The 25,121-nt window shown below is 38.7% G+C and overlaps 2 protein-coding genes across 7 annotated transcripts in view; both read right to left on the minus strand.

Moving 5' to 3' along the window:
* The window catches only part of DDHD2 (DDHD domain containing 2), a 29,327-nt gene extending 21,151 nt beyond the window's left edge, over positions 1–8,176 (minus strand). The window contains exons 1-5 of one of the 4 annotated variants that reach the window (XM_060693507.2): positions 8,028–8,176; positions 5,870–5,966; positions 4,953–5,171; positions 3,684–3,874; positions 1,494–1,583 (exon numbers count right to left, since the gene is read on the minus strand). In XM_060693507.2, coding sequence (XP_060549490.1) covers positions 1,494–1,583; positions 3,684–3,874; positions 4,953–5,163 — 492 coding nt within the window. In that variant the 5' untranslated portion in view covers positions 5,164–5,171; positions 5,870–5,966; positions 8,028–8,176. Of the gene's footprint in view, positions 1–1,493; positions 1,584–3,683; positions 3,875–4,952; positions 5,172–5,869; positions 5,967–8,022 lie in introns of all 4 variants that reach the window. The other 3 variants (XM_034436857.3, XM_034436858.3, XM_034436859.3) reach the window with 3 other exon arrangements.
* A 5,748-nt stretch (positions 8,177–13,924) lies between these two features.
* On the minus strand, positions 13,925–24,880 carry BAG4 (BAG cochaperone 4). 3 transcript variants are annotated; one of them, XM_034436863.3, is made up of 5 exons: positions 24,565–24,880; positions 20,328–20,429; positions 19,247–19,501; positions 18,365–18,607; positions 13,925–16,961 (listed from the first exon to the last, which is right to left on the minus strand). In XM_034436863.3, the coding sequence occupies exons 1-5, from the start codon at positions 24,712–24,714 to the stop codon at positions 16,473–16,475; spliced, it is 1,239 nt and encodes a 412-aa protein (XP_034292754.2). In that variant the 5' UTR covers positions 24,715–24,880; the 3' UTR covers positions 13,925–16,472. The 3 variants fall into 3 exon arrangements, with proteins under 3 accessions (XP_034292754.2, XP_034292755.2, XP_034292756.2); XM_034436864.3 differs by having other exon boundaries at positions 19,283–19,501; positions 24,565–24,869; XM_034436865.3 differs by lacking the exon at positions 24,565–24,880 and adding an exon at positions 24,219–24,478.
* Positions 24,881–25,121: the final 241 nt, after the last annotated feature.

Genomic DNA, 25,121 nt, shown 5'->3' on the forward strand with positions numbered 1-25,121 from the left:
AGCACTGCAGAGAGGCAATTGAGAGTGTTCAGGTTATGAAACAGCTACATTTATTCAAATATTTCTTAAATCCATTTAAAAACAGTAAACAGTAAACAAACGTCTGCCTCCCAGGCATTTCCCAAAGCCTGGCAGAGCTAAAAATACAAATTTTTGCTGGTCTCCAAAATGAGACCAAAGAGCAATTAAAAGAAACCACTTGAGAGATCCACAGCATTCCACAGTCATTGAGTCACAATAAAAAAAAGCTCAAAGTTTAATAGAAACCAACCTTGGCTCTTGGAAAGAAAGCAACCTCAGCTGACCTGAGAATCCTTAGGAGAAAAAGAATCCTCCTTGCTCTTGTCCTACTAGGTTACAGCAGGCAACTTATAGCAATCTAGACATTGCTGAACTACACTTCCTAGCATCCGTCCCAAATGGTCATGTCCCTGGAGATGGGAGCAATTATAGCTGTCAGGAGTACAAGTAGTCTTCAACTTACGACCACAATTCAGCCCAAAATTTCTGTTGCTAAATGAGACAGTTGTTAAGTGAACTTTGCCCCATGATATGACGTTTCTTGCCGCACTTGGAAAGTGAATTGTTGCAGTTGTTAAGTAACAAGGTTGCTATGTGACTCTGGATTCCCCCACTGACTTTGCTTGTCAGAGGGTCACAAAAGGGGTTTACCCCAGGAAATAGCAACCGTCATAAATATGTGCTAGTTGCCAAGTGTCTGAATTTTGATCACATAATCACTGGGATCCTGCAATGGTCATAAGTGTGAAAAATGGTCATAACTCACTTTTTTCAGTGCTTCTGCAACTTTGAACACACTAAATGAACTGCTGTAAGTTGAGGACTATCTATATAGCTCAGGCAGCACATTTGAGTACCATAGGTTGCCAACTCTTCCTAGAATCTTGCAAGACACTGATAACCAAGTTAACCTTTAAAAATGGAACATATTTACCCTCCCCTAACATGCCACATATAATTGCTCTCCCTGCTCAATATCCTTAATACAGGATAAGGAAAATATAAGAAAACATACTGTACATATGCTGAGCAAGATATCATCTCATTCCAATTTATCAAACATTTTAATTTGTTTTTTTAATTTAATTTGAATTTATTGTAGAATGTACAAGACCTCATGCAAGAGCTCAGGGATGTATACATACAACTCTTTCCTTCTACTTTTCTTACAACACCTCTATAAACCTCCAGATGTAATTCTAACATGCATTTCTAAACTTGTTAACTGCAACTGGAAAGCTTGTGACCTTGGGCAACATCACAGACCATTAAGAGATTTTTCCTAAAGGAAATGAAATATTTCTTGGCCTATGCTCAGGAAAATTCTCCCTTCCCGCCCCAGAGCTATTCCTTGGGCACACAAAAACTTGTGTTGTACTACGGAAACTCTCAGAACTTCCTTAATGCAGTTCATATTATTAAGAACAAGCAACATGTTTCTTGGGAAGAGAAAACCATCAACTTTACCATACCTTTGGGTTATGTAATATGATTACTTCTCTGTTTGGAGATTCCAATTTTTTCTTCCATTCATCTAAGGTCACACAAATCATATAAGTGTCCTTCAAAGGAAACCAAAATAGAATACTTTGAGAATCAACATATTTTTTACTTTTACATTATAAAAATCTAATTCTATGTAAATTTTACTCAGAGTTGACTACTCTAAATAAAGCCAAAAGTGTTGCAAATGTCTGTCAGTATCATCCTCTCTACATTCATAGGTCAAACAGAAGATGTCTGCAGAGGGAATAAGAAGGGAAGGGAAGGGAAGGAAAGGAAAAGAAAGGAAAAGAAAGGAAAGAAGGAAATGGAATGGAATGGAATGGAAAGGAAAGGAAAGGAAAGGAAAGGAAAGGAAAGGAAAGGAAAGGAAAGGAAAGGAAAGGAAAGGAAAGGAAAGGAAAGGAAAGGAAAGGAAACTAAGCCTTGTTTTCCACCTCTGTGCTCTCTAATAAGGTTTGGTGTTTGTTTCACCTATAGCTACAGTTAAAAAAAACCAAGAGAACATATTGCTGCATGTTTTCCACCATATGTGTGATTAGATATAACAAGATATTCTTCTTCACTATCATGAGAATTCTCTGTAGAGAAATTATTACTTCTTTTTTGGTTTGCATGGATTACTATTTCAAATGGCTTGATTCCACTTTAATTACTTTGAAAGCAATTTATATTTTGAGTCCCAAAATATAAGACTTAAGGTTTTTGGTTCAGCTTCATATCATTAGATATCAGAATCCACTAGTTAGATTTACATGCTTTCAATTTCCAACTGGAACATACTACAAAATTTACTGCCTACAATCAAACAAATGTTTCTGTTCAAACTCAGCTAATGGAGGTAATATAAGCATTTCTGAAACAATGATGTTCATCCAGAATACAAACAAATTAGTGCCTAGGAATAATATACAACTAGGTGAGAGTTAGCAGAGAAAAATGTGTATCTCTTGCTGTTACCTACAGTTTTCAACTAAATTCACCACAATGAAATTCATTGTGTCCTAAAATGTCATTTCCCTCTCAAAGGATTTGGGTAGACTTGTCCTCGCTTCCAAACAAATATCCAGAATGAAACAGGTACTTTGTAAGGAAAAAGGGACTCAAAGAACATAATGCAGCAAGAAATTGGAATATGAGCCATCCTCAGGTAATCAAGCCTATCAAGTAAGCCACACATTGTTCCTTGCAGCATGATGGTCAACATACATTACGTTCTAAAAGCAAAGCAGAAGGGCAAGGTATCTCGCAAAATCAAGACTGGGTTTTGTTTTGTTTTTAAATTGCATTTGCAGATGATACCAAGTCAACTTGGTCATGAAACAAAGAGAAGGGAAGCTACCAATAACTAAGGAAGAGGATCCAACTGCTCCAAGGGGATGGAGAGGACTGTTGAAGAGGCAGCTCTCATACAGTCCAAATATTTCAACTGGAAAGGGCCCCCTCAGTCTCCTTTGGATCAGAAAGAGCTGAATGACCAAGGACTAAATTAGATTCAAAACAGCTGATTCATGAATGTGGCCTCCAAAACCAAAAAGTTAGTAAAATATTTTAGAATTTAAAAGAACAGTCCTTGGAGGGATCCTGATTTGGTTCAAGGTAGCGCTTTTGTTGATTTAGTGATGCCCAATTATTTACTCACTAGAAAGCCCTGGTGGTGCAGTGGTTAGAATGCGGTATTGCAGGCTAACTCTGCTCACTGCCAGGAGTTCGATCCTGCCCAGCTCAAAGTTGACTCAGGCTTCCATCCTTCTGAGGTCGATAAAAGGAGGACTCAGATGTTGGGGGCAATAGGCTGATTCTGTAAATTGCTTAGAGGGTTGTAAAGCACTATGAAGTGGTATATAAGTCTAAGTGGGATTGCTATTGCTACCCTACTTAACAAAATTAATAGATATGACAGCTCTTATTGCTTGTTCTGTAGAAGAAATATTTTCTTTCCAGGAAAGTGAGAACATGTGGTAGGATGAATTTAAACTGGGAAAGTATCACAGAGAGAAATAGTCCACATAGCACTATGAGTCTAATGGAAATTTCTTGACTGATATTTATATTTCCAAATTACATAAGAGGTCTAGTCACAATGTGGAAATCAGAAAAATTTGCCAGAAATAAGTGAGGCAATCAAGAATATGACTCATGTTCTTAATCAACGTTACCTCTAACTGTTCACTGAAGTTTTCAGGATATGGAATGTATCTGTTGTCTTTATCGCCCTTATAAAACCAAGTACAGCGTCTTACTTCCGATTCAGCTTCCTCCCAATAAACAGAATAGCGCACCCTCTTCTTTAAGTGGACATCATACCGGCCCCCTTCGGTCGGCACAATCAGCTCCTTGCAATGCTTGCCTACAGAACACAAGGGTTATCATGAAACTAGCTGCGTACTATCAATAGGGCTTTGTTAAAAGGAAAAGGCTGAAACTGAACACAAAGATGTGGGCGTGTGGAGGACCTCTAAGCCAAAATTCATATAGTTGACAACCATATTATTATTATTTTTTAGAAGACACATTACCTAGATGGGAAAATGTCCAGGAAAATACACTGGATAATATTTACAAAAAATACATCAGAAGGCAAGCGGCAGTTGTCTTGTCCCTCCGTTGTGGCCTATAGTTGGATTAATCCACTCATCTCAGCTTTTCCTTATGCCCTGGAAACCCTAATTTTATATACAATATACTGTAGATTTCCAGTTTAAATGATGGCTGATCTAGCCTGAGAATATCTGTATCTCGTAACTGTGGTTTATTTATTTTCATGCATTTGTGTTATAGGGAAGACATGGACAGGGTAGAGAAGATACAATTACCAGTTATTGATGGACTTTAGTTGCCATCACTCGTGATCACTGGCTACACTGGGTAAAGCTGAAGTTCAACCAGATCCACTTTTAAAAGGTCCAAATCAACAACTTTATTGTGTCCTACTATACTACAAGAATCTCAACAGACTACTTGGCTTCCCCTGGGAATAACCCAGTGGTGGGTTTCTACTGGTTCGCCCCGGCTCCGCCCACCTGCCCAGACGTCATCATGGACGCTCTGCGCATGTGCAAAAGGTTCTGTGCCTGCGCAAAAGCACCGGGCATGAGCGAAGTGAGCGTGCACACACACACGCTCCCAGTTCCGAAACGGAAGCGAAGGTAAGTGAAAACTACTACTGGAACAACCACATAAAGATTCATGGAATTTGGGAAGGGTTGACCCCCCCACTCCTTCCTGCTTAGACAAGGGTTTCTCAACAGAAAAGAACTACAAACCAACAAGATGTAGAGGGTACTAAGCTTTTGCTTTAGATATTTTCCCCCAACAGAATGGAAGTGAGAATTAAATCACATCACCCTGCAACAAATACAATTAAAATGCAGAATTAACTGCATAAAAATTAGATCTTCTTTTTGGGGCATCACATTTCTACTTACTAGACTGATAAGCTGTTTCCAACTTCTCTGAATCTTGTTCACTGAAAGGAATCCATTTCTCTCTGGAATCTACTGTCCTGCAGTGGAACCAGTGAGGAGAAACAGGTTCATATTTATTGGCTGCTTCTGCTTCTACAGCTTCGTAGTAAGTGGATGAATTTGAATTAGAAGATGGAGAGGCCTCTGTTGATTGTTGCTCTGTTGTGGACATTGTACCGCCTGGTACAACATGAAAACGAAGCAAACAAGCCAAGAAAATAATGTTAAAAACTTAATTCATATTTCACTCAGTAAAAACTTATGATTTATTTTTTGTGAAAAGGGACAACAGTGTTTTTTGTCAAAAATGAAAAAAAAAAGAATACTAAAAAGCTGCAAATGAACCAATAGCAACTGCAGATGACTCACTTTTTAAAAAGCCCCTGGAACCATCTACAAATATATAGATAGCAACCTTATTACCAAGCAAGGCTGGAATGAGCAAACGAATGTAATTTTAGCTCAACTGGTTGCACTCCTGAGTCTAATTCACATACCTTTGTTGAAACTAAGCTAACAATGCAATCCTACACACACAAAAAATGCTCCTGAGTTCACTAGATTGTACTTTCAAATGTGCACAAGATCAGCATGTAAATTGTATTTTATAAGAACATGGAAGAACACTTTATGCCTAGCAACCATTCAATCAAAAATAACTTTGATACTCAACTCTATATATTTCACATACATGTGGAATATAAATCTTAATATATTTCCCTCAACAAGGGAATTTAAAATTTAACAACTAAGGGCTCCACAATTACCCCAGTGCCCATACAAAAGGGGTGTGTGAACATCTATAGATTGAATTGAATTTTGGCACCACAATATTTGCACTCAAGCAACACTGATCTGATTAAAAATGGTTCATGTACCTAAAATGTGTCTTTCATAATTTCTGTCTGCTCTTTTTCTGAAAATTAATGATGTGTTAATTTTCTTGTTTTCTGTTCAATTTTTTGCCTGCTTCTCCTGAAGAAACAAAATTAAAAGATACCACATGCTTTAGAGTTTAGAAACTTATAACTTCATTTGTAACAAAAAAAACACAATGTACAAATAACTCAAACTTTCAGAGTTCAAAGTTTACATAACAAACTTTGGGAAGCAACTCAATTACAAATCACATACTTTATAAAGTAACAAAGTAGCTAACCCTGTAAAGCTGTTAAAAATTCAGGAGTGGACAGATTTCATTTTTTTCCATCCCCAAAATGTGTATTCTTTTTTAAAGGGGTGGAGATAGTACTCATTGCATCTCATTTTTGGAAATGTTACATTTCTAACTGTGCAACTGTCTCACTAATTCAATTTTTATTTTTGCCACTACACATTATGCTTAAATTAAATAACAATTGTTATTTCTGCAGGGTCCTCCAGATTGTTTGAACTACCCCTCCCATATCACTTTGCTATAGAGCAATGGTTCTCAACCTGTGGGTTGGGACCCCTTTGGGGGTCGAACAACCCTTTCACAGGGGTTGCCTAAGACCATCGGAAAACACATATTTTCAATGGTTTTAGGAATAATTTTATGGTTGGGGGTCACCACAACATGAGGAACTGTATTAAAGGGTCACAGCATTAGGAAGGTTGAGAACCACTGCTATAGAAGCTATAGTATTTACAGCGAGACCTTCGGCATTAATATGGTACCCAAATATCTGCGAAACTCCGGTTCTTTATGAAAAATCAGGGTGTGATTTACACACACTATGCTAACCTTGTGGATCATTCATATAATCAACAAATTTAGAGTTTGCAGCATAAGTGAAACACCAATTACCCAGTCCCATTCAAGGATAGGCTTTCGCTGGCAACAGCCCAATGATAAATGTGGATAAATATGGAAAATGTGGACATTTACAATTCTTGCTCCCAGCTTCATCAAAGACATTGTGCTCCGCAGTGGCAGCACACAATGTGATGGATTCAGCCTGGAGAAGGAGCTGGAAGAAACGTCCTTCTGTCACGTTGGCATGTGCCCACTCCCAGCCATTGTTGATGGTACCAAAGCCCCATTCAAGATCTCGTTGCTCATCTTTGTTAAATACAGTGCTCCTTTTTCTCCTGCATGTGATCCATCAGCTTCTGAGGAGCTTCTCCAGAGGTCGCACCTACAACCAAGCCTTTGCCTACTGGATGACCCATGACTTTTCAGCAGTTGGGCAGCCTCTTCTCTCCAGGGATCTCCCTGCTCCCATCCCCATTTATCTCCTCCCGTTCTAGATAGCCAGCCTTGGAAATCCAACCCTGGGCAGATTCAGAAAAGACCTGGGTTCTGGTCCTCTGCCCACCTCTCAGGACCCATGAAAGGGGTGGGGTCCTCCCCCCAGGTGGGCGCCCCTGAGTTCCACCCCCCCCCAAAGGGCAAGAGATAAATGTGCCAATTACAACGCTGAGTAAATCCAGAGGCATCTCCTTTATGCCTGGGCAATTCATTGACAGGCATTCATCAAGAAAGGAAGGAAACCGCAAGGAAAACCCAAAGGAATCCGTGGAACGGTCCCAGGGAAGAGCACATACACACATACATACATACACACACACACACACACACACACACACACACACACACACATACACACATATATACACACACACATACACACACACATACATACACACACACATATATATACACACACACATACACACACACACACATACATACACACACACACACATATACACACACACATACACACACACACACATATACACACACACACATATACACACACACATACACACACACACACCACCTCTTTTACTCAGCATTTTGCCCCTGACAAGCATCTCCCGGGACCTCCATCCCAGCCTCCAAGGTCGCTGCCCCGTCCTTTCCCCGGCCAGCCGCATCCCTTCCAACACGCATCCCTTCAACGTCTGAAAGCGCCGACCCGGAGAAGGTATAATTGCTCCCTCTTCTACCGTCTCCCCCCCACCCCCAAGCCTTTTTTTCCCTCTCTCCGGCGCCAGATTAGCTGCCCGGCCCCGGTTAAAAGCGCCTTCTTCCCCTCCTCACCTCACCCGGGTCGCGAGATCCCGAGCAGCAGGCCTCGCCGCCTCCTCACCGCCACGGCCGCCGCGGCTACTGACAGACGCGGCGGCGGTTGAGGGTGGGCGGGCGAACGCCGGGCAATGGGCCCGCCCAGAGGGCGTGGCCGAAAGGAGGGGGCGGGGCCTCGGGTCAGTTTCCCCGCCAGGCGGATTTGTGCTGGGCGAAGCTCCGCCCCTTGGAGGTTTCTGGGCACCCTCCCCTGGCGAGGGTAGAGCAGGCTGGGGAAGGGAGGCTTGTCTTCAGAACACAGCGCTTTGCGGGGCCAGAGCCAATCCTAGGCTTCCATCCAGGTTGTATGTATGTATTTTATTTTATTTTATTTTATTTTATTTTATTTTATTTTATTTTATTTTATTTTATTATTTTATTTTATTTTATTTTATTTTATTTTATTTTATTTTATTATTTTATTTTATTTATTTTATTTTATTTTATTTTATTTTATTTTATTATTTTATTTTATTTTATTTTATTTTTTATTTTATTTTATTATTTTTTTTTATTTTTTTATTTTATTTTATTTTATTTTATTTTATTTTATTCAATTTGTATACCGCCCTTCTCCTAGTGGACTCAGGGCAGTGCACAGCCAGAACTAAAACACATACCAATACAAAATTTAAAATTATTAAAAGAATTATATACTTTGGCCCAATTTTAAAACAATTCCAATTAAAACCCATTGACAGATTAAAAGCTAAACAACTAAAAAACTAAAAAAGGGGGGTGGGGTTGGGGGGGTTGTAGACGCCACTTTCACCCCCTTCAAGGGTCCCTTCTTTCCTTTTGTCCCAAGGGTGCTTTTTCAAAAGACAACCGGGCTTGGGGTTTCCTTGAAGAGCTTGGCTTCTTATCCAAGAAGTTCTGAAGTCAGAACTGAAGAAACGTGTTGGATGAGAAGCAAAAAGTTTTAAAAACAACAACCCCAAAAACCAAGAAAGTCCAGTTGCCTTTTGAAAAAGCACCTTCGGGACAACCATGACATGGATGACTGAGAATCTCCATAGACATTCACCTTTCCTTTGTGCTTCTTTCTTTAAAAAAAAAAAAAAAATGTCAGGGAAGAGTCTGAAATAAGAGTGGTTTTAAAAGGGGGTGGAAGAGAGCAGAAATAGGAATTTCACTGACATGGATTGCAATGAGACTTCCAGAGAAAGCCAGGGACCACTCCTGAGAAAATTGCCAAGCCCGAGCACCATGGGGATAATTCTACAGTTCATAGCATGGGGAACTCCCCGCAGTTTGGCTGTAAGAGTAAAGATTCTAAGAATAGGCCTGTCCGTTTAAGAAACTGTTGTATTCAGAAGCCTGCTGACCCTTCACATACCATAAAACTGTTGAGTAAGAGCTTTGCACAATGGGTTGCTTTTCCCCCTAATGTCTACAGCCCATTTTAGAAAAAAATGTTTTGTGACTGATGCAGTCACCCACCACATGGCTAAGCATGAGACAGTTGTACAGTACATAATTGGCTGCAAGAGCAACACTTCTAAAAATAGGAATTGTTTCTCCCAACCCAGGATCCAAAAACACTGGTTGTGCTGGATCTTGTTTAAGCAGATATCTAAGGGCTAATCTGAATTATGGGTTGCCTAGAACAGGAGAAAGTAGCTTGGTGCTCTTGGACTACAATGCTTATTTTGCCCATGTTGGTTGGGGATAATGGAGAATGAAGTCTAGATGACAGAAGAATGAATTTCTAGATGAGAGCTTGACAGACACTTGTAAGCAGCTTATTACTGCAGGCAGATGGTTGTAGCTGATGTGCATCTTTGGTATTTATACACTTTAAAGTTAAAAGCAGTAAATAACATTAAAAATGTAGACGTTGATCATATTTATAACATGCAACATGTCTAATATGCTGAAATATTGAGAGGATCCCCTTGTAGGTATAAACAAAGTATTGAAGATGGTCCTCCAAGATAGACCTTTGCCAGTAAATCAAAGTTTATTTCAGTCAAAGACAAGTATAGAATAAAACAATTAACAAACTGTTTAAAAGTAAAAAGGAAGACCAAACAAAACATAAACTAGCAGAATAACACAGAATATTACTCTATTCATATCACTGAAAGCTATGCATAGAACTAAAACAATCCAGAAAACTATCTAGAAATTAAGACAGAATTCTAAATTCTAAGATAGATTGAAATAAAATAAACCGATATCTACCCATCCTTATTCAATATTAAGTTAGGTATAGTAACTGTACAGTAATATTGAGGGATGAGATTAGGCAACTTGAATCCTGTCTTACTGGCAGCATAACAGAATTTGGCAACATAAAGAGAAGGGAGTGAGTCCCTTAGATCAGAAAGCAGAATTAACTGTAATGGCAGATTACTGGGCTGATCTTTCTCCACCATCCATAACTTCCATGTAAGGGTTATAAAGGATGAAAAACCCAAGATTGCCAGCCATTTTGATAGCCTTCAGCAGTTTAACTTACCCCTCAGTAATTTTTCTGACTAACACTTCTGACATCAGGGCAGGACTTTGAGACTGAAATCTAAGCCACACGCCCCAGGGTTGGGTTATCATTTTTAGTGCCTGTGAATACACAGTACTATCTGAAGAGACAGGCATAAAACCATTTACATCCAAAGCCTAAAAGTTCTTCCCTGGTCTTCTCCGCTGGGCCTACATAGCTAGCTCCCTAAGATGAAGATACAGGCTGCATTGAAGAAAAGAATTGCCAACAGAGACTGCAAACAAATATCAAAAGTGAAGAACTAATATTCCAGCCACGTTTTGGAAATTTTAATCCCTATCCCGTTTTCAAAGCAAAGTAGTCATCATCTTCAGAGCTAATTCCAGGTGGAGTTATTTGGTCAGGACAACAGTGGTTGGTTTTATTCTTAATCCAATGTATACTTTATGTTGCTCTATATTTTTCAGACGACACAACCTTGTGAGATAGATCTGAATGAGACTGAAAGTATCAACTAGATTAACTAGTGAGTTTCCGCATTTAGGGGTGGAGCTGAACCCTTCTTGTCCAGTACCATAATTACTAAATCATGTTTACCAATCTCTAAAGAGGAATTATAATTGAAGGCAGCCTTCTTTTATCTGGTGTCCTTCAAATGTCCTTCAAAGGCACGAGCATCATTGCCCCAGCGCTGTTCAGAATTATGTAATGCCAGTGCCTGCCAGTGCCTGCAGTTCTACAGCATTTAGGTCAGGTTCCCCATTCAGGTTATACAAATATATATTTCTGGACCACAATTTTATGGAAACATCCCCAGGGTGCTAGGCTTTGCGTGCAATGCCGCATTTTGTTATTCACCAGCATTAGTGTCCCAAGGATTCACAGTATGGCTTTTAACCAAGAGTATGTTCACTTCTTATGCAGATTAATTACGCAGATTAGGAAGGACAGTAAGTAATGGTGTTAGGGAAAACACCTTGTGTCAATTCACCTCACACCTCCAGTTAAGACATGGTATATGAAGTAGAAACAGCAGCTTCCACTTGCTGCAGCCTGGAGATATATAGCCACACCTTCATAAAATAGGTGTAAATCCATGGGCTTAGATTTGCTGCAGTAAGTGCCCTTCAGGCTTTATTTATAAAGCTAAAGATCAGCAACCAATGAATGAATGGACGGCATTTTCACTACACCGCAACATTGCATTACTGTTTTAAGACGTTATATATGGTTAGTCCTCGATTTACGACCATAATTGAGCCCAACATTTCTGTTGCTAAGTGAATCATTTCTTAAGTGAATTTGCCCCATTTTACAACCTTTCTTGCCACGGCAAATCACTGCAGTTGTTTTAAGTTAGTGAATCTGGTTCCCCCATTGATTTTGCTTAAAAGGTCGCAAAAGGTGATCACGTGACCTTAGGACACAGCAAAGGTCATAAATATGAATCGGTTGCAAAGCATTCAAATTTTGATCACGTGACCATGGGGATGTTGCAGCAGTCATAAGTGTGAAAAATGGTCATAAGTAACTTTTTTCAGTGCCACTATAACTTTGAACTAGATGAACTGTTATAAGTCGAGGACCATCTGTATAAAGTTATGACTCCTAAAACAAAACTCTGTTTCAGATGATACCAGTAATACATTAATACAGGAAGCAGTATGGAAATGATTTGACATCCCAAATTACCCTGCTGTATTAGTATTCTGTGGCAATTTCCATTCCAATTAAGCAGCCTAGCCTGGGGCCAGTACTTCCACTACAACTTAACTAATAAATGCTAATCTTTTAACGTAATCCAAATTGCAGTCATTCCCTTACAGGTACAGATAGTTTACTACTGTACCATAATGGAACAGGAACGTCCATCATGAAGTAATATATATGTTAAGTGAGCTGGGCCCAATTTTTTGTTGTGGTTGATCCCAGTCATTAAGCAAATTCAGATTTCCCCACTGACTCTGCTTGTCAGAAGTGTCCTAAGAAGGTTGCAATGCCGATCACGTGACCCTAAGACATTGCAACTGTCAAATACCTGCCCGTTGCCAAGCCTCCGAATTTTGATTATGTGACTTTGCAACACTGAAATGGTCTAAAGTGCAGTCACTTTTTGTCAGTGCAGCACCATTGTAACTTTGAACAGTTGTTAAATGAATAATTGTAAATTGAGAGCTATCTGTATTAAATATGCTGAAGCACATCAATTACAAACCAGGTTTTTGCATTGTCTTGTTAGTGAGGTGAAGAACTAGCTAATCAGAGAACCATAAGATGGTCCTTTCATAAGACAATTTAGTCACATTTTTAAATTACATTTCTCAATACTTGTGTAATAGTTGTATGCAATCATTACCTGGGAAACTATTGAAACATCCTGAAGTTGTTTAAATTATGAACACAAAAAAGGAGAGGATTTTTCAGAATGTAAAAACCCAAAACTATGCAATGTATAAAATAAAACAAGTAAGAAAAGAAAGAAAATATTTTAACTGAACTCAGAAAGCAATGAAGTAAATTAAATGTTTGGGACACAGGGACTTAAATGAGTCATTGCTGCAACTTTAGAGCAACTCTCCACCCAGAACAAATGTCTTTTATGCGAAGTTTCTCAAAAAGCCTATATATTGTCAAATTATACAGTATCCTTCACTTTGGTGAATATACTTTATCTGAAAGGGCCAAAACATGACAGGAGTTGCATGTTTTTAAAGTACTCTGATCATGAAATCCATATACTGTAGATCTCCTGCAGTGCTAATATGAATAAGATTTTAAATGTAAAGCTTTCTCAGCCTTTTAAATCCATAGCCCTCAGGCCACAATTTTATATAAGGGATGAGACATCGGGGTGCTGCATGTAGCCTCCAGACCCTTTTTGCCAGAAAACTAGACTGTACAGCCCAATTAATGTTGGACATACATATCAGATGATACTTTCCTCCAAATAGATTGCACTATAAATTCTTAGATGCCTCCGTTAACTCATCAAACACAACAAGTCACTCTTAGAAATTATATTATTAATCTGCCAACTGGCAGAGGGAGTTTGTATGGATTGATCCTTGTGCCAGAGGGAGATCACAGAAAACAATAAAAGAACAAGAGGTTTGTAATCAATGTAATCACTTCATTGAGCAAATTCCATGATAGACACTGCATTTTGCTAGCTGAAACACTGTACAAATAAGCCATAATTAGCTATCATTACATGCACTCTTTGATAGGGATTAAGAATGGCAGTAATTGAGAATACGTTGTCTTAAAAATGGAAGGTATAAGGTATGTGTTCCACTTAACTCTAGCAAACACAAAGTAGGGAAAGAAATCAGGAAGTATATCTTGACCTTCTTTAGTTTCATTTCTGAGCATTTGACATTGTTTAAAAACAAATGTGATTGAACTGTTTTAAACATTAAGATGCAGAAAAACTAGAGTTTACAAGTTTATTCAAGACAGTTCATTCATTATTTTGCAATAGAAAGATAAAAGTTCAATTTCCTTCAGACAATATTCAACTGCAAAGTGATGTAAGATATGAAACATACAGTACATATCTTATCTACCATCTCTACTGTTTCTATGATTGAACATAGTCTGGAGTCCAGGAGGGAAGGGCTATCTCAGTGGGAAAGGAGGCAGTGGAGCTTGGAATATCTGGTAGGAAGAAAGAGGACCCTCCCTTGAAGTTCATAGAGTATATCTATAGTTATGCAGATAGTCATTTTAGTCTGACAAGATTCTGTCTGTAGGCAAACAACAATAAAAGAAGCTGCTCAGAAATAAGTCCACGTCATTCTTATTTTGTGCGGCCTGACATCAATCTTGCCAGACTAATACTACTATCTGCATAACTATAGATATACCCTCTGAACTGTTTGAGAGGGTCTGTCTTTGCTTTTTTCCTGACTACCAGGCATTCTGTCTTTTTGCCCTCTGCGAAGTAGCCCCTCCCTCCGGAGACTCCAGACTACATTCAACCACACTTCCCTAATTTATCCCAACAATGCCATTAAGCAGGTTCAGGCTAAAGAAAATGCCAGGTTCCAAACTACTTGGTGAGATTATTGTTCTTCCTGGTCCCACATTGTGGGATTTCTTTAGTAAAATATACAAAGTAACATTGCAAACTTAAATCAATCACAGTTCTTCCATCTCTTATTTTATATTGTTTTCCCACTTGTCTTTTAGTTTCACATGAAAGCCTCAGACTATGCTTTACTCTAGAACTGATGCAAATAATTACAGAACAAAATGTAACTGGAATTTCTTTGATAACTTGAGAACAAGAACAAACCTAACTACAACCATCACACAGATTAAGTGAGGTATGCTTTTTGTTCTCCTTAGGCAATAAAAAGGTTTTCCACATAAATAGTACTGACTCTTTAAAACAAGTAAAAATGTGAAAATTGAACATGATTTTTCCGTGAACGTTTCTTTCCTACCATGGAGAAAACTATGCTGTATTCTTAAGACACTGAGAACATATGACTTTCTTATCCAATATTTTAACAATAGAATTGTTGCACAGATCTATTTAATTTGGCTGATCTGTTCTTTTATTAGTTGCTGAATTATATTATCTTTATAGTGTATTCCTATCCTGGTTTTGTAAAGTTTATATATAAAGACTTCAGATTTACAGCAGAACAAGGCCATGCAATATTTAGAAAAACAAACTACCAGCTAATGTAACATTTGGGAGTTTGAGTTCATTGGACACATATGGCAACAAACAATATCAATTAGGCCTTTAAAATTTAAGGAAGGAAAGTCAATAGCTAATGTTACAGTCAAATCATATATTTTTCTTGCTGCTGATATTTAGAGCACTGGGGCACAAGGAACCAGGAACTACAATACCATGTTTAAGATGTGTTTTCTGTATCATTATGTACAAACGTCCATTATTTAAAACAGCTACACCCTGCTTTTCAACCAGAAAGACTTCCAAAATGGTATGCAAGTCTTTTATATATTGAATGAAGTTCTTACTAAAACACTTCTAATATTTATTTTATTATTTTAGCTATTTGACAGTGTTCTTCTTTAAAAACTCTTACAATAAATACCTGTTTTTAAAAATTAAAAGATATATTTCTTGCCTTTTTGAACCAGGGACACACTGTGAAGAGCTGATGATACAAGGCAGTAGCTTTAATTGATTTCCGCAGGTATGGGAACTGATTATTTCTAATCAGCTATAACAGATTAAACCGGCATATAAGCAACTGTAACATATAAAGTCTATGTCACAGCTAAGCATTTATCACCAAATTCTCCTGCCCCAAATCCTCATAATCAGTTCATTAGTTGAAAGTGCCAGCAATTCAAGCGTCGTCTAGGTTCCTTCTTCTTATCCCATCGTTGTGTTTTTTTAAAAAAATGTGGATTATATTTGCATAATAAGGGATGAGGGAGAAATAACATGAAAAATGCCTGGGTTTTGGTTGCCCTAGTGATAAATGGCTTATCAGCATGGTTGCACTTGAACATATTATATCCCAAAAGATATTACACAATTTATATGACAAACAGAATGAATCTATAAATAATGCACAGAAAAAGTAGCTAAAGAGCCTGAAGTCATGGCTTTACTGGTGCTGCATTGCAACTTTCTTTTTCTACTTTTCAAATATGACAAGTAACTTGCTGAAATCCTTGACGGTCCCGGAGATTTTCTGAGATGTAAATCCCAATCTCTTTTTGCCAAATGATTTCTCTCCTGTAGCTGGTAAAACTATGCAACGAAACCCTTAAAACAACAAGGGCCAGCATTTCATTCCTTCTTATTCATTGAATGGGATAACCACCATACTAAATTCTAGATCTGACCCATTTGTTAAATCAGATTAAACTTACCATTTTTGTTTTTCTAAAGTCAAAATGCACATCCCCACTTATTGCTTTGGAGGTCAAGAGAAAAGCCAGAGACCTGTAATAATTTCAGGACTGGATTTTTAAACTGTCACTCACATTAAAGACCCTTCCTTTCCAGTTCTTCCAATACAGCTTGGATTCTATGAACTGCCTCTTTCCTTGCCTGGCGCACATTGTCCTGACCACCTGTCTCTACAGAGTCCAGTTCCAACAACTTCTTGGTCAGCATTTCTTCCAGCAACCAGTAGTCCTTGTCTGTCTTTTTACCTACAAATTCATCCACTTCTTCTTCCAACAGTTCAATTCCCTCCATAACTTGTGCGATCTTCTGTATTCCAGGCTGCACATCAGTTGGAGGCTGTATGTTTATTTTACAAGCCGATCCACTGTTAATCACAGATGGTTTCTTATGTACATTATCATACAGCTGGGGCTGTGCACTATACTGCACTTTGGGGTTGGAAACAGATGGCTTAACATCAAGCTGTGCTGGATTGTAGTCATTCGTGGTCCCAGAAGGCAAACTACTGGCTTCAGGAAGATAACCATATTGGTTAATCCCTTGATCCATTTGGCTAAAAGAGTCCTAAAGCAGAAAAAAAGCAATTTCAACAACTCTATCAGTTCCATTTCTCCCCATCCTGTCTCAAAAATGCTACAAAAGCATATCCCTAGGTGGCAAATATTGCCAGCCTGCCTCTCTGCATATTTGTAAGATCTGCATTCTCAAGATGTCAGTGCAAAAAGGCTCTAGTACTGAAAGCCACCATGGATAGGACCTGAACTTTGAACCTGTCAGAATGACATCACAATGTGCCATGATCCAATAGCCTAAAACCTAGGTGACCTTCCCATGGGTTCTATAGCACAGTAAGCAGTTTCCCAAAAAACAAGAATATAAGAGCTCAGTAGCTTAAGTGCTTCCTTCCTCACATAAATACAAAACTTGTCAACTGGAAACAGCAATGAAACTGTAGATGAACATATAAACTCAATAGCTACTACACTGAAGACTTTAAATCTTTCAAAGATGAGTGTCGCCAATTACTTTTCCTATTAGGTTTCTTTTTAAAACTTTATTATTTTATTGTTACCAATTTCTGCAATATCAAAGCATTTCAACTACAATCGAACAGTATTCTACCCAAATGGTCTTGGCAAAATGTTTCTATATCAATGCTTGTTGAATATTAATCACCTTGCTTTTTTAAATAGTTATTTGCCTCTGCAATTCTGCATCTATACAAATCTCCTCTAGATGTACTATAATACTGACTACTCCATTTTTTTAACATTTAAAGCCTGGGTCTGCACGTGTCTTATTAAATCAGATTTCACATAGTACACGTAATATAAATCCATACTTTGTTTCTCTGATGGAGAGCTGAAAATAAATCGGCATAGATTTTTATTTTTAATAAGTTTTGCCTTAACTCTTTCCTTCACACTCCAAACACTTTCATTCTTTTTATATTAATTTCCTAGAGTTTGTTAGTGAGTTTGTTAGTATAGAAAGACTCACAGTATGTATTTGAAAAGATTTATATCATTCTTGTATCTGTTGTGCAAAACTGTCTCAATTTTGCTCAACTGGGTTTTTTCATTGCAAGTTAGTGACACTTTGACAAGTTTATTTTAAATTAAATTACTAAATAATTATTTTGGCTGATTGTTAGTGTTTTCAACCAGTTTCAATTCTATCAGACTTTCCTTTTAAAAAACCCAAAGAAGGGAGGGATGGGGAGGGAGAGAAAGTGTGTGTTGTTCACTATCCTACATAGTACTGCAAATTGTATATTCTCATTTGTTTAGCTCTTTACAAATTAGCATTAGCAAAACTAGAAGCATAACACAATTATAGGCACAACACAACACAATTTAAAATAGAAACTATGGTATTTCAAAGACACAACCCTAAATTTTCAGCATATTCTTTTAATATTTTGCATTAGAGGACAAGTAAACTCCTTGTGTATTTCAAAGACATACCTTTGGATTGTTATTTGGGGGATGTAGAGTAGACACATCACTGTTAGGCCAAGATTGTGCAACATACTGATTCCCTCCTTGCCCTGTTGGGGGAGGGGGCCAACCATAGGGAGGCTGCATTCCATAAACGCCAGGTGTTTGCCAAGTGGCATCCTGAAGTCCTGATTGAGGGGGTGGTCTCTGCTGTGGAATGTTAGGATTGCAATCTCCGTACGGATAGGGTGGGAGCGGAAAAGCTGGGCCCTGCAGGAAAAGGGGTATACAGAGACACATTTCTTTAATTGCCCCAGGAAAACTCATCACTTAATAAAACATTAAAAGACATTTCTAGTAGCAGTGTTTCCATGGCACTAATTAATACTTTAATAGACAAACAACATTCCAGTTTTCTGTTCATGCTTCAAAAGGCTGGGCTCTTTTCTGATGGGCACATCAGGTTATGGTCCATCCATGCGGGGTGTAATGCAGCTGAGTAAGCAATGGTTTGCCCTCCCCCATTTCCTTATTCTCATGATCAGGACACATGCCGGCACTTTGCAGTAGATGCTTCACAATACCCTGTGTGCTCTCCCCTTCTTTCAATATCCAAATGCTCCTTTTCATTTATTGTCTCTACATCTGCCACTTAAAAAGAAGAAAGGGCAGCAATTGAAACAGACAAAATAATATGGCCTAGAAACCAGGCGGCAAGTACCAGGCCTCCCTTAGGCATGAAAGCCAGATGGGTGACGTTGTGCCAGTTGCTCTTTACAGCCCAACCCACCTTATAGGTTTGTTGCTAGGGAGAGACTAGGAGGCAGAAAGATTAGGTATGTTTGCCGTCTTAAGATGACCAAATACATACACACACACACACAATGATGATTCATATCAGATATTTACTTGTGGAGGGGAGTAACCTGCTACCTGCCTCCTCACCATGGAACCTTCAGTTGGATAGTCTGGAGGGGGATAATTCCAGTTTGATGCCGATGATGGAGTTCTATATATGCTAGAAGACTCTGTGGAGTAAGTGGCAGGAGGGTGCTCTGAAGAATAGTGTGTGTTTGACTGTGGGAGACTGGGATATGGCGGCCCTGCCCCAGGAGCTGAGTATGAAGGTCCATAGACACCATTTGTGTAGGAAGAATCAATTCCCTGGAGGACAAAAAGAGAAGCTATTTAAAATAGCTTGCCTAGCTTAAAGACAAGAATTAATTAGGGTATCAATGCCTTATTCAAAGACAGTTCCAGAATTATTTCCTTAAGCAGCGTCAGTAAACAAAATGACATCTATTAAGATGTTTTGGATCTTGCAACTTTTAGTTACGGACAATATAGAATATTGCATGTAAAAAAGCTAAAGAAACAAAAAGACCACCAAGCAGAGATTAACACCAGACAAACAATCAAGCAGAAAGCAATACCCTAATCAAGAAATTATCAAGAAGAAAACCACACCCCCACTTTGCCAGAAGAGAAGTTACTATACATAAACAGAGAGCAAATCCCACACTCACTTGTACTAATGTTACTATTTGGGTAATGATGTTTGGAAGGAAGCAACCAAGCTCAGAAAGCACCAAGGATTCCGTAGCAAAAGAAGCTGTTCTATTTATTACTGTTATTATTGTTTGCTTATTTGTGCTAACAATAAAACAAACTGACCCAGTTGGGAAGATATTAAAATCACTGTTACAAGAAACTATTTGCATAGAACAAGAAATCTTGTGAACAGCAGATTTTACAAACCATCATTTAGGGTAAAACTTCAGATCTTATGTTTTACACCCAGGTGACACCTAAATTTTTACACAAAATGATGTTACACAGCAGAAACTCTCTGAAAATGTATATGCTACATTAGTTAACTTGATCTTTTTACAATCTTGCTATATACTATCGACTCTCAAACCAGAAGCTTAATTATTCTACAAGAAGCCATGTCCAGACAAAATGCAGTACATTATTCCTATTACTCTACCTGGCCTTGAAGCTCTGATCCAACAGGATATGGATTTGAATAGGAAGCTCTTGGAGATGAATTCCAGTAATTGGGGGCATACCTGGGATAAGGAGGCTGTTCCTACAGGAAGAACCGATACATTTAATTTTTACAAATGATTAGGCTCACACCTAGAATATTTCTAGAATAGTATATAGCTAATTTTTGCATTCAAGCTGAATGTCATATCATCAGTAGAAAATTCAACAGAATGTTCCTGGAAAATCTTCTTGTTAATCCACGACTACCAAGCTAAATTGAGCAGTCTGCTTGTAGTAACGTGTGATTGCTGTTGTAAGAAGATCCTTGTAGCAGAGGAGCCTCTAAAAAATAATGGCTTGACTTCATCAACTCTTGGTGACTGTGTGGGAGTACTGATACAGCTTTCTTGGCTACAGTATAGAAATGGTTTGCCTCTAGTTTCATCCAAGATGTTTTTCAACTTCATAGCATAGTTTTCAACCCTTGTATTCCAGAATTCCAGCCAAATTGTATGAGGCATAAAACTGAACTCCAACAAAATTCATTAGTTGCTATGTGCTTTAGCAATGCTAATAAATGCATAACTTGAGTATGACTTAATTTTAATAAACATGGAACAGTTTACAAAAATAGACACCCACACACACACACACACACAGTTTTCCAAAAATAAGACCCGGTCTTTAAGATGCATTAGGGCTTATTTTGGGAAACACAGTATCAGGGTGATCAGCCCGCTGGGCGCCCCACCCCCCTGGTGCTCACAAGAGGTGGCAAGCACGCGGGTGCCAATGGTGCCTGGCAGCAGCTGCAGCCCGACTCCTTGGTTGGCGCACTCTGGGGCTGGACAGCCTGCGTAGCGCAGGTGAGTTGATTATCTGTCCAAGCAGCAGAGGCAGAGATGTGGGGGGAGGCACTGCGCTGCTGCGGGAAAGCTGAGAATCTGTGGGCCAGAGCAGTCACAGGAGGCTCTTCTTCGCACGGTGGCACCAGCAATAGGTGGAGGCAGAGGCATGGAGGGAATGCAGGCGATCCTGATGTGCTGCGCGGGCTGCAGACAAACTGAGAGATGCAAAAACAAGCCACTTGTGGGCGACTGCCCACTTTGTCCCACCGACTCTCGGTTTTCAAGGCAGCCCGCACAGCGCATCCAGATTGCATGACTCCCCCCCACCTGCTGCTTGGACAGGTAATCAACTCACCTATGCTGTGTGGCCTGCAACTGCTGCTAGTCACCATCGGCCCCTATGCCCTCGCTCTGGTGCTGGCCATGGCCACACCCTGGTGTTTTTAGGGTAGGTAGTATTTTCGGGGAAACACAGTGTGTGTGTGTGTGTGTGTTTCAAGTGGTGACTGGCAGACAGGCAAGGAAGTTTTGTTTTATTGATGATACATACTTATAACCACTTGCAAAAATAGGATGAGTGCATTGTAGAAGACTTCCAGTCTTTTCAAGGTCATATCAGGAAATGGAAAGAGCAGGACCTTCCTTTTTCATAATGCAACATCATTTATATTTATATGAACACACAGCTATGATAAATAACAAATCTAAATTTTACCTGCAAAAATTAAATCCTGGGAGGGGGATGGAGAAGAGAGCAGATGAATGAAGTATTTTCCTCTAGTACTTCCAGTATTACATTTCTGAAATGCTTTATGCCTTAAAGCTTAGCTCATTTGTTGGAAACTCTTGTGGTGTTAGGTAAATGGCTATGTACTACATTCATGGAGGGACATTATAATAATCTGAGAGGAATGATCTGGAAATAGTGGCTATATAGCAATGGTTTCTTCCAAGCGATGACTAGAAAATGTATAATCTTCAAATGATAAGAGGTATAAATAAGGAACACATCAGAATAACCAAATGTATCCCAACAATACCTAAACCCAAGCTTAAAATGTTTAGTTATACCCCAAAGTACAATAATCTAAAATTTATTTAAGATTCAAACAACTCACTTATACTATATCTTTGATTTTATCTCAATTATATAACAATCGGATAGTAACACTATATCCTTTAAAAAAAAAATCCTAATGGCATCTGAAAGGCCAACCAAATTACCACTGCATAAACTCTTATTGATCTCCATTTGCAGATGTTGAGATTGAGCTGTATTTTTTAGCAATGGAAGAGTTAATATGCTGCCCGAAATATCAAGAATATCAAGTAGATATCAATATCAAATATCAATATCAAGTAGATACAGAAAAATTATAAAAATACCATCCTCCTTTCCTCAAGAAAAACAGTCTCAGCTACTATCCATTTTTCTTAAATCAATACAATTCCCACCTTATATTTTGTGAGACTCTTTAATGAATAGTTTAAACTTAGATATTTTGCACTCGTAATCTTTAACCATCATAGTAAAATATCTGTGTCTTTCAGGACCTATTTCACTGATTGAGTATTAATTTAAGTGGTATCAAAACACAATTTCAAATAATTGTTTTTACATTTTTAATATCTGCTGGTATTTGTGATGCACTAAAAATAACATTGGTAAGCCTATGTATGTTTAATTTAATAATCACCTGGGCAACACCTTTCCTTTTACACTTACAGACTTACCATTTACTAAACGATTGCCAGGAGTGACTAACAAAAAGCAGGCTTTATCTTAAATCTCTCTTCAGCAATCAAACTAATTAAAAATTTTGCCTGACTCTCTTATTCACAGCTGATTAAACTGTCCAAGAATTTATAGAATGCAAGTATAAATAGTTTGTCATCTGTCCTCGATGTGATTTAACTGGAGGCATACATATTTAGTTATTTCTTAAAATTCCAGAGACTAAAATATTTTCCCACAACAGGAAGCTAATAAAATATGTGAGTTTTAAAACACATTAAAGTTATTTCTATTCCAACATTAAAATAAGGTGTCAAGAATTATAGTAATAACATTGTATTGCTCTAGTTACATTCACTAGTTTCACTAACTGATGCTTAAGGCTATTCATCTCTAATAGTCTAAATTTTGTAGGACATGCCTCCTCTCTGCAATGTGAGTTATTTGTACTAAAATTAATCTCCCAAGAAATAGAAATTCAGAACATACTCCCTGCTCGTTAAGAATTTTCTAGGTGTTAAACTATATTAGACAAGTGTTCAGAGTTTAGATTTAGGATTTCTTTGTTGTTCATTCAGAATCTTTATCACTCTTTTGTATATCCTTTATTGTTACAATCCCAATTTTTAAGCTGGGAAAAAGCTAGGGTATAATAAACTAAAAATAGCTGCTTCAAAACAGCATATTTTACTCAATACTACCACAGTTCCACTAGGAACTACTTTAAAAAAAAAAAACCTATTTGAATCTGCTTCCATATTTTGAAGACTACGACTCAAGTTCAAAAACAGAAAACAAATACCCTAAAAAGCAGCTAAGAATCCCACCCAAACCTTGAAAATAAGCTTTATTTGCCATGTAACGTAATCACGAACGAAAGAATCTTCTAGGAATACAAAACATTTTAAGACATTTAACAATTTCTCAGAACCTACCTTCATGACCCAGAATTGTTAGAGAGAGCATGGAGCATTTTACTGTACACAGCCCTAAAAGAAAAGACTAAACAAAACAGACTTGCTTTTTTGTTTTCCTCAGATTTACACAGCAGCGCCTTCCTCTTCTAAAGGGAGAATGTTAGCCAGCAAGTCTTTTTCCAATATAGGAAAAACTACCTACCAAGAACATTTCCTTAGTCTCTGGGCTAAGGAATACTGTGTGTGACCAACCATACGCTAAATAAATAAATAAGTCTCTGGGCTCCATTTTTTAAGAATTAAAAGTCTGTACGATTTTTTCTGGGGACAGACAAGGGTGAAAAACTCTAGATAGGAACAAAGAAGATGACATTTCATACAGGACTTACCATTTTCTTAACTTCTAACCAATCCAAGGTTTTCCCCTTTTTTTCTTAGCCGAACCAAGGGAAGGTTTTGTTATGGCTCAGCTCCGGCAGGCGTGCACTTGGAGGAATGCATCAGCCAGAGTTAGCTAAGCAATCATTAAAAACAAATGAGGAGGGGAGGAATAACGAGGAGACAAAACACAACTGGCTTCGTTTCGCTTCCTTCTCAGAGTGGACGCAACAGACTAGAGCACGTGGTAGCACTTCAGGGGAAGGGAAGCGCAGACGGTGGCCTGAGGGGGTCAATTACGTAACACAGCGTTAATAACTGGGAGAGACAAAATAGGGGTAGGGACTGGGTCGTTACCTGGGAGCCGCCCTGAACCGCTCTTTGCCCGCTGTCGCGGTGCTGGGCACACCTAAATGGTGCCATGCCCCACAGCGGTGGGGGAGGCTCCGGTTCAGGCCGAACTCGTTCCACTTCTGTTCCGCGTAACCTCCTCAGCGCCGCCGCCATTACGGGCTCTCAATTTAGTATTTATTTCCCCCCCACCCTTGTAAACCAGTGCGCCTGCTCACCAAGCGACCAATCACAACGATCAACACACCTCTTCAGCTTCGATTGGCTGTTTACGATGTTCCGGGATGTGGGGAGAGCGGTAGGGTTTTGCTAAAGAAATAAATGCTGCTGCTGACGTCAATAAGCGGGGACCGCTCTCCAACGTCACCGGGAATGATATCCAATCAGCAAGTCTGATTTTAGAAGAAACTTTCAATTAACTCTTAAAGCGCCAGAAAAAAAGAGGAATTCGGATTTTGTTTAGGGCCCAGATGAGAAATTTGCCTTTTTTCCACCCTCTTGTCACCTATTTATTTTACATAGCAGAATTTGCCTTCAAACTGGAATATTGTCATGGGTGGAGC

Source organism: Pantherophis guttatus, chromosome 9 (assembly GCF_059756535.1).
Source record: "Pantherophis guttatus breed Tessera chromosome 9, ASM5975653v1, whole genome shotgun sequence".
In the NCBI taxonomy this organism is placed as follows: domain Eukaryota; kingdom Metazoa; phylum Chordata; class Lepidosauria; order Squamata; family Colubridae; genus Pantherophis; species Pantherophis guttatus.

Bases quoted from the DNA above. Each gene is read 5' to 3' on its own strand.
- BAG4 (XM_034436863.3), bottom strand. From the start codon at position 24,714: ATGGCGGCGGCGCTGAGGAGGTTACGCGGAACAGAAGTGGAACGAGTT. The intron at 19,502-20,327 runs GTAGAGTAATAG...TTTGTCCTCCAG, and splicing joins GATCAGAGCTTCAAGGCCAG to GGAATTGATTCTTCCTACAC. The intron at 18,608-19,246 runs GTAAATATCTGA...CTTTTCCTGCAG, and splicing joins CAGGTTACTCCCCTCCACAA to GGCCCAGCTTTTCCGCTCCC.